We start from the raw sequence: 9,595 nt of genomic DNA on the forward strand, positions 1-9,595 counted from the left end.
AAATAAATACTTGACGCCATATTTTTAGTTTAAGGAAAATCGCATATTTGAACTTAAGTAAGACATTTTTACATTGGAAAAATGACCTTTTTTTTCCTTTTTTGCTTATGAGTTTAATGTTCCCTCTTTTTCTTATAATTTTTATTTTATTTGAAAATTTTTATTTTGTTGTCATAATCATGTTTATTTTTTAGGGATTTTAAATGAGAGATATATACTTTCACTCCTATCGCTGGCTTGATATTTTATCATGCAGTGGGTTATATATTATGTTAGTTTTGAGTATTAAATTTTTTATTCTAATTTAATGAATTTTTATTTGAAATTATCTTTACTTTTATTCTTGTTACATTTCCATGTTTAATATTTGTTCAGTGTTCTTGATATTTTGTTTATGTAGTCAGTATGAGTCGTAAATTAACACTTAGAGTGAGCGGTTAGTTTATTCATTTGTGGAAAACCCCTGATCCTTTTATATTAATATCAACCAAAACCAAAAGTAATTTACTTGAAGTGAATGTGTTCCGATTGTACTCATGTTTTACTTCAGCGAGTCTTAGAAATCATGTCTGAATTCAAATATTCGTAATTCAATAACATGTGCATATGGAAAATGTTGAGTCAATTAAAGTGAATAAATTTGCTTAACGAAAATGTGTCGGTAAAAGCATATGATACAGTCCATTTTTTTTAACATTTTATTTTGTTCAGTATGTTAATTTTTTTGTATTTTCATATATTCATTTTATAAATAACTACATTAAGATTTTTTTTTAAATTCTTGTAATGTTTTATGATATATTTGTGCTGCGTTTTATAAAATCGACCGTATGTGAAGAAAAGGAGAAAATATATGACGTTTTATTTCATGTAACAAATAAATCAGTAGGAGCTTTGAACTACATTTGGAATCAAATGTTGAACTTTCTTCATTATATCTTAAATTCTATACTACATATATTGTATTTTTTTGTTAAATAATAATTAAATATCTTACTCTAAAATTGTCGATCATTAAACTCTAATAGAATAATTTGTACAATTTTTTTTCTTGAATATTCATATACAAAACTTTTTACAAAAGAATGAATGATTTTTCTTTTTTTAAAAATTATAGTTGTTCTATAAATAAGGTAACATTTTGATTATTTTCAAAGTATGTGTTTTTTTTTCCTTCTTTTTGCTATATATGTGAAGAAAAATTCTTTCTTGAAAATGTTAACTTCACCTTTCTATAGTACACATGTCAAAAATTATTTATGAAATTATTGATCCTACTTGGTTTGTATTGCGTTTTTTACTGGTTATCAAATTATTTGTCTAACCAAGGAAAAATTATATATTTAAATTAAATATTTGAAAATATATATAAAATTTTTAAAATTGAATTTTAGGTATCAATAATTGAAAAATTACTTTTCACTCTATACTTTATTTTAATGTTTATTTAAAGATTATATTTAAAAATACATCTTCTGTTATTTTTAAAGAAATTTAAGATTTTTATCATCCATTATAATTTAAATATAAACATCCGAGTTAAATTTGAGTTCAGGAATCTAACTTAATCGATATTTTAGTATGTGTGTGTGTATATATATATATATATATATACACATATATATATATATATATATATATATATATATACACAAATAAATTTTTTACATAACTCCTCTTGTTATTTTTTTTAAAGAAGATTTTATTAAAATTAGATATTAGTTGGGGAAGGGAGGGGAGTCATCTAAAAGATTAAATTTCATATAGGAATATAAATCAGAAAGAAGACAATTAAAAAAGATGTTATTAAATAAATTATTTCTAGATCATTTTTTTTATTAACAAAAACAAGTTCTCAGAATATTGATGGAAGTTATTAAATTTCATTTTAACATATAATATAGTTAATATGCGATATGAAATAATGATTCGCAAGAATAAAAAAAAAAATTAATTTTTCAAAATGTTTATGAATGTTATTTTCACAATTATTGAATGTAGTTTAATGGAGAATTGGCATTAAAAGTTACTTTTTATAAAGATAATTTTCTCAGAATTTTAAAAAATTATTTTAATGTGTATCATTTTTTAAAAAGAAGAACAGATTTTTTTTTTTGGTATATTGCTTGCAGATAGAATAATTGTAAGTAAAATTCAATAGATTCTTTTAAGCAGATGGGGCAAAACGTTTTATGTTATTATATCTAATTAAAAAAAAAAATTGCCTACACTTTATTAATAAATAAAGTATATTTATCTGTAGTTAGAAATTTTTAATTTTGCCTTTTCATCAGCTGTTATTGTATTTGATGTATTACAATATATATGTATATATATATATATATATATATATATATATATATATAAATTTTTTTTTTTTTTTTTAGTTTTCAAATTTTTTGAAATACCTGAAATGCTTGTAAAAGTGATATAAAATATTTAATAAAACTTTTTTCTAGAAAATGCTTTTACATTTATTAATAATTAAAATGAATTTTTGAAAAAAATATTTAATATAGACTATTTTATTTCAGTGGTTTCTGTACATTATGCTTTTTATATTGAATTTAATGAATCTTTTTAAATTATCCTTCTTTTCTAAAGATGTCTTTTATTTTTATTTCAAATTTTATTTATGATATGTTATCTTTTAGTTTAAAGTTTTATAAAAGTTTTTCAAATATTACTAACATTATAGTTTTTTTAAAGCTTTTAGTGAGTTATTAAATATAAATAAATTATTCTTGTTAGACTTACTTTATTTTTACCATTTATAATTATTTAAATTTTATTTCTTGATTTTTCAGGAGCTGTTGTCTTCATTTAGAGTACCAAAAGAAAGCATTTGATACAAGGGTTTTTAAATTCAATTTATGGCTACTTCATCAACAAGAACAAGATCAATATGATTAAAAAAATCTAATTAAAAATTGTGGAAAAACTGTGTGAAATTTTGAAAATCTGCTGCCGATCTTCCTATTGCAATCACACTGCAGTATCACTTTTGGACAGTATCTGTTAACAAAAACAAACTTGATTTGTAGTTTAGAGGTTACAGGAAATTAATTTTTGTTTTAATTTGTGTCGTATATAAGTATTGGTTGTGTTTTTATTTTGTGAAGGAAGAATTGTTAATGCTTTGCCAGAAAATAACATCTATAGATTTTAATTATTTAACTTTGTAATATCAGAGTCAAAAATAGTATTGGCAAAAAATATTGCATTTTAATTTATCATTGAATGTATTGCCAAGTGTATTAAACATATTTATATATCTTTATCAGACTTTACTAATAATGTATCCTAAGTATGAAGCTGATTTTAACATATCAACACCTGTTGACCGTACTCCAAAATACTTAGTAGAAAAATATATATACTGAGCAAAAAGAAACATCTTTAAGTTAGTCATGAAGAAATTGATTTTCTATCAATTTTTTTTACCGTAGTGATTTCATTTGATAAACAATTTGACTATAAAACTTCACATCATTTTTTGCTGTTGTTTCATAAGATTTTAATTTTGCTTACTATATCTTATCAGTGTTTCATCCTGCATATTTATGAGTTAAAAAACAATTGAGAAAATATGACTAATGCTTATATGAGAAATAAACTTTATGCTCTTCATTTCTGTTAATATTTACTAGTCAGTATGCTTGTTCAAGCACCAAAGTGGACAGACTTTTTGTCCTGTTTAATTTGCCAAAATGGGTTTGAAAGCTCTGTTCGTCGACCTGTCAGTTTGGGATGTGGTCATACTATTTGCAAAAGTTGTTTATTAAATCTTCAGAGGAGGCAGTGTCCTTATGATCAAACAGCCATCAATACTGATATAAATAATCTTCCAGAAAATCATGCCCTTCTTCAGCTTGTTGGTGAAAAAGCGCCTACAAAATTACCAGCAGTTGTACCTTTAGTTTCTGAAGGAAATATCAAGTATTACCTTGAAGCAAAGAAATCTATTGAAGAAATAGCCCTATACTTGAAACCACCTTCATCTTTAGTCAGCAGTATTTTACCAAAGAATCCACTCAGCAAACCTTTACAAAGAAAGTTAGTTACTTTAATTAACTGCCAACTCATTGAAGAAGAGGGCCGGAAAAGAGCCATTAGGACGGTTCGTTCTGTTGGTGAACGAACTGTTACTGAATTAATACTGCAGCATCAGAATGCACAAGCCCTTTCAACAAATTTATGGGCTGTTGTTAGAGCAAGAGGTTGCCAATTTCTAGGGCCAGCAATGCAGGAAGAAGTGTTGAAATTACTATTGCTAGCTTTGGAGGATGGTTCAGCACTTTCCAGGAAAGTTTTAGTTCTGTTTGTGGTTCAGCGTCTTTCTCCTCATTTTCCACAAGCATCCAAAACTAGCATCGGGCATGTTGTGCAATTATTGTATAGGGCTTCTTGCTTTAAGGTATCTAAACGTGATAAAGACTCTTCATTAATGCAATTAAAAGAAGAGTTTTGCACATATGAAGCTCTAAGGAGAGAACATGATGCTCAAATAGTGCAAATAGCAATCGAGGCGGGATTGCGTATTACACCAGAACAATGGTCTGCACTTCTCTATGGAGATACAGCTCACAAATCTCATATGCAATCCATAATAGATAAACTTCAGACGCCGCAAGCATTTTCTCAGAGTCTTCAGGAATTGCTTTTGGCACTGCAACGTAATGGTGATCCTGGGCATTTATTAGAATTGAAACCGCATTTAGAGTTACTAGCTGGTATTGAATCAAGTCCAAATGTATGCCCACCATCTTGGGAAGACTTGAACAAAGCATTGGGAGCAACAGTAATTGTTGTTAGAGGATTGTACGAGTATATTCAAAATTTTGGAAATCGTAAATTGAATGAGATTCGACTGAATTCAAATGTAAAGTATAAGACAAGTATGTGTCGTGATTTACTTCATCGAAGAAATTGCCCAAGAGGTTTAAACTGTACTTTTGCACATTCTGAGAGAGAATTGGAACAGTTTAAAGGTAGAAACATTGCTGCTGTTGATGAACTGACTTCTGCATCAAGTTCAAGAAATTTTACTTTTGATGATTTCAGTGGTGGACAGAGTGATACTGATATTAGTGTTTCAAAATCAGTAGTTGCCAGCAATTCTTCTTCTTTTTTTAGTCATTCAAGTTTTAGCTCTATGCCAACATTATCTGATTGTACAACTAGCAATGTTTATAATGGAATTTATTTACCTGAAGTTGCTGTTGATAATTCTTCCAGTTCTTATTTGTGTAATGGTTATGATGCTAATAGATCCTTGTTACCTAATTATTCATCTGCATCAAATGAGCAAGATTTATACCAAATGTCTTGTTCACAATTATCAGATGATCATTCTTCAACTAACAAATCATCACAAGTTTCTGTTATCACAACCATCTTGTCAAACATTCTTGACTACAAATCTTGGTGTCATGCAGATCCACCTAGTTAGTTTGTTACTGTTAATTTTTATTAGATCTGAAAAATGAAAGCTTGATTAATAAGTATTCTTCTCAAATTAGAATTTTAAAATATATATGTTATTAATTGCTGACTTTTGTTTCTTTCAGATGCAACTTTTGTACTAATGAATAAAATATAAATCTATTATCATACAAATATATACAGTTTTTTTACTAAAATAGAAAGCAAGTTTTATAAAATGGTAATTATCTAACGAAGCTATATTATTAATTGAAATTTAATTTATAGATTTCTAGGATGTATTTTAGACTTTTAAATGTTAATCAAACATTTTATAGTTATTAAAAACTCTCTATTTTAAAATGTAACTTACAAAACAACTACAGAAAAATTCTAACAATTCAAAATATTTGTAATTGCAACAAACTGAAATTTTTAATTTGTGTAACAGCTATATGCAAGGTACGATCTAAATAGATTTCAAGACTTATTCCAATAAATCCTTCCATCTACAAACGTCATTTTGTGAAATGAAAAAGATAAAATTGTATCGAAAGTGTTTGGGTAATATGTATACATCAGTTAGATTATTAACCTGTGAATACATAAAAAAAAATTGCATTTTATAAAGGAAATTTAATTAATCAGGTAATTGATTATTACTGTAGTCACAGGAAAAGATAGATATATTTCAAATATCTTTCCTGTCGAACTTGAAAAAGAGAATAAAATGTGATAAGGGAATTTGATGAGTCTATATAGATATGTTATTTAAGTAGACTAATTATAGCCAAAAGTTATATGTAACTTAAACTGAACTTTTATAAAAATTTATAACTTCTTTTACATGACCTCTTGATATTATATGCTATCAAATGTATAAAGCATTATTATATATGTGTCTGATTTAAATGTCTTTTTTGAATGGATAACAATGTTTTCCTATGCTATGATGACCTGCCCTCTTGACTTTCATAAAATGAATTATTTTTTAAATCAATTTGAAATAAATGCATTTTAATTAACTTCTTACACTATAAATTAATTAGCAGAAATGTGTAATGTGCGTAGCATGCCATGGTGCAAGAGGTTAGGACTCCTTTATGTTTATTGCATTTATAATATTTTTTAAAAATTATTTTGATATTTACTAAAGGTAGCTGCATAATTTTTTTTCTTCATTTAATTATTGAAATTTTTTGTGAATATATTCATGTTCTTGTATACAAAATGCATGTAATTTAATGCTTGGCTTTTCATTAGTTTTGCTTTTGTGATGCTGGTATATTTTTATTGTACTATATGTTAAAAAAACCTGTTGTTATAAATGTTCTAGAATTAATATTTGTTAAGACAAATATTCATGTTTTTTAAATATGCTATTGCATATACTGCTTTATTCAGATATTTTGATTGGCTATTCTGGTCGAGCTCAAATTTGTCATGGTTTTTATTTTTGTTTAATATTTTACAGTTCTAATGAAATATTTTGTATCAATTGAAACTTGTAGTAATTATCAATGTTATGTAATTTAGAAAGAAAAAAAAAGATTTAAATTGTAAAAAAAGTATTTTTTTACAATATTGAATATGTATATTGCAATGCAATGTCTTAGTTTATGGTATGGAATTGTATTCTGATATTGTTTCTAAATATATTTAAGTATCTGTAGAAATGTTTTTATTTATAGTATTATTTATTTTTACCAAAATCAAACATTATTGAAAAGTGTTTTTTTTTTTATATGCAGAATAAAAACTTTTTTCTTTTAATCTTGAAGTGGATTTCATTATTTTTGATTGATTTGATTCATATAGATTAAATGCATTTGGATCGAAATATGTGTGTCTAGATGATTTATGAAAATAAATATATATCAAGAATTTTAAAATCAACAACATTTTAATCTCTTGCGTTTTTTTCATTTATATTATAGTTATATTTAGCCCTAGAATAAATTAATTTTAATTATATTTAAAATTTAAATTATATTTTAATTGCATTTAATTATTATAAAACCATTTTATTTCTTTATCTATTTTCTGTTAAAGATTTCTCTTAATAATTTTTGTTAAAGAGCTCAATAAAAATGTTCGCTGACTATGCAGGGAAGAGATCCATTGCAACATTTCACAAATCATTTTAATTAGTCAATAATTATTAAATAAAATTAGAGGGTATATATTATGACTTAAATTTGATACATAAATTTAATAATTAAAAAAGTTAATGAAAAATAAAATTAAACAATTTTATTAATCTTAAAATTTCTTGTAAAATATTTTTATAATATAAAATTGAAATTGCATCATGCATTTTGAGATATTGATTTTTGTAACAAATTTTGAGATATCTGCATTCTTTGATCTTTTGAATTAATGCGAGATATACGAATTTTACTTTCCCAAGAATTTTTGTTTCACATAATTATTTCAAGCAGTTCTGTTTACTTTAGGGAAAGCTCAAAAATGTAATTTTAATTCTTAGGCTTAATTTTTTTTTTTTGTACACAACTTGCTATTATTAATATATATTACTCTGAAGGTTTTTAGTAGATAAGAGTTTTATATGGAAGACAATTTTCATACAGAATTTAGTTATGGCATTTTTAATTTAAAAACTCAATACCTGTTCATTTATAAAAATGATTATACTTGTACACTTAAAATTTTTTTTTTCTACAAATTTATATTTAAAAATAATTTATATATATGTAAAATTATGTGGAAAAGTGAGAATGTTATAATAGTGAAATGAACTATATTTTAAAAATAAATGAAAATTTTTTATACAGATTTAAAAATAAATATTTTTATTATAATATTAATTATTAATGGTTTTAGCTTAGTGAATTTGAAGTAATTTTAATAGTAACATTAGTTTTATTTAATTATAAATTTAAATAAAGAGATTATATTTTATGTAATTCATTTAGTTATATTATTTTAATATTAATGTTAGTAGTCTGAAATATTTAAATGCTTATTTTGAAATAGAATGCATTTATTTCAATATTCTTTTTAAAACAATTTTTATTATTTCAGCTATTGAAGAAGGACTACCAAAGATTGTGAGTTACCAAACTATAGTGTTTTCTGCTGAACCTGTTAAATATAGCAAATATCCTTTAAGGAAAGAGGACAGATTCAAATGTCCTCACTGTCCTTATTCTTCAAACATAAGTACAAATTACAAGCACCATATGCTGACTCATACAACAGAACGGCCATTCACTTGCTCAGTGTGTGGAATGGGATTCATACAGAAACAAAATATGAAGAATCATATGGCACAACATAGTAAAACTACCATTTTTTTTTAAAATAAGCAAAATTGATTGATAGATGTGCCACCTTTACTGTAAAAAATGTTTGATTTTTAAAATATTGTTTTGCTTTTTTTTTATCCTTTTAAGTATAAATTAACTTTGATGACAAAATTAAAAGAAAAAGAATGTTAGATGCATTTTATCAAATAATCAAGCTTCAGATTTCTTTGCATGTATGTTTTATGCAAACTCTCTCATTTCTGTATGTTATCTGTTTATTTTTTTTTTTTAAAGTAAAAAGTTAGTTTTCTAAATTTTGTCTGAAAAGAGTCGTATTTAAAGATTTTATTTCTAATGTTTGTAATAATACTTGAAAGATTTAAATCCTTTAATATATATATATATATATATATATTTACACATACACACATAAATATTGATGTCAGTTTTATCAAAATGGGATTAAGTAAATTTAAAAAAATCTGTACGTTTTGCTCAGTTTTTTGAAAATTTCTGAGTATCAGTTATTCTGGAAAAAATTTATTTGTTTTCTATGTTCCTTTGATGTGAAATTTTGACCATGTGAAATTTTCAATGTCCCATTTTAGGAAATATGCATTCTGTGTGTTCTTAATTTCTTTGTTGGCATGCCTAAATGGCGTGCATTTGTTCGTTTCAGCAATTTAAAAGTTCCTGATAATGAAGGTATATTGTGATATTTTTAAAAAAATTTGTTTTATATTTGTAGTGCCAAATAGAACTTTGGTATTAGTGATATTGTTTCAGTACATTATTTGGAATTTTGTCCTGAAAATAGTATGGAGGTACAAGAGAATTAATTCATGTTGCCTTATATTTCTTTAATCAGACCCCATATTTACTTATAGGAATGGTTGTTTTTC

At 24.8% G+C, this 9,595-nt stretch overlaps 1 protein-coding gene across 4 annotated transcripts; it reads left to right on the forward strand.

Annotated features, from left to right (window-relative positions):
* Positions 1 to 234: 234 nt before the first annotated feature.
* LOC129966589 (roquin-1-like) lies at positions 235 to 7,046 on the forward strand. Of its 4 annotated transcripts, none has more exons than XM_056081073.1 (2): positions 235 to 271; positions 2,808 to 7,046. In XM_056081073.1, the coding sequence occupies exon 2, from the start codon at positions 3,656 to 3,658 to the stop codon at positions 5,450 to 5,452; it is 1,797 nt and encodes a 598-aa protein (XP_055937048.1). In that variant the 5' UTR covers positions 235 to 271; positions 2,808 to 3,655; the 3' UTR covers positions 5,453 to 7,046. The 4 variants fall into 4 exon arrangements, with proteins under 4 accessions (XP_055937048.1, XP_055937050.1, XP_055937047.1 ...); XM_056081075.1 differs by lacking the exon at positions 235 to 271 and adding an exon at positions 481 to 499; XM_056081072.1 differs by lacking the exon at positions 235 to 271 and adding an exon at positions 508 to 710.
* The last annotated feature ends 2,549 nt before the right edge of the window (positions 7,047 to 9,595 follow it).

The sequence above is a fragment of the Argiope bruennichi genome, chromosome 4 (genome assembly GCF_947563725.1).
Source record: "Argiope bruennichi chromosome 4, qqArgBrue1.1, whole genome shotgun sequence".
NCBI lineage: Eukaryota > Metazoa > Arthropoda > Arachnida > Araneae > Araneidae > Argiope > Argiope bruennichi.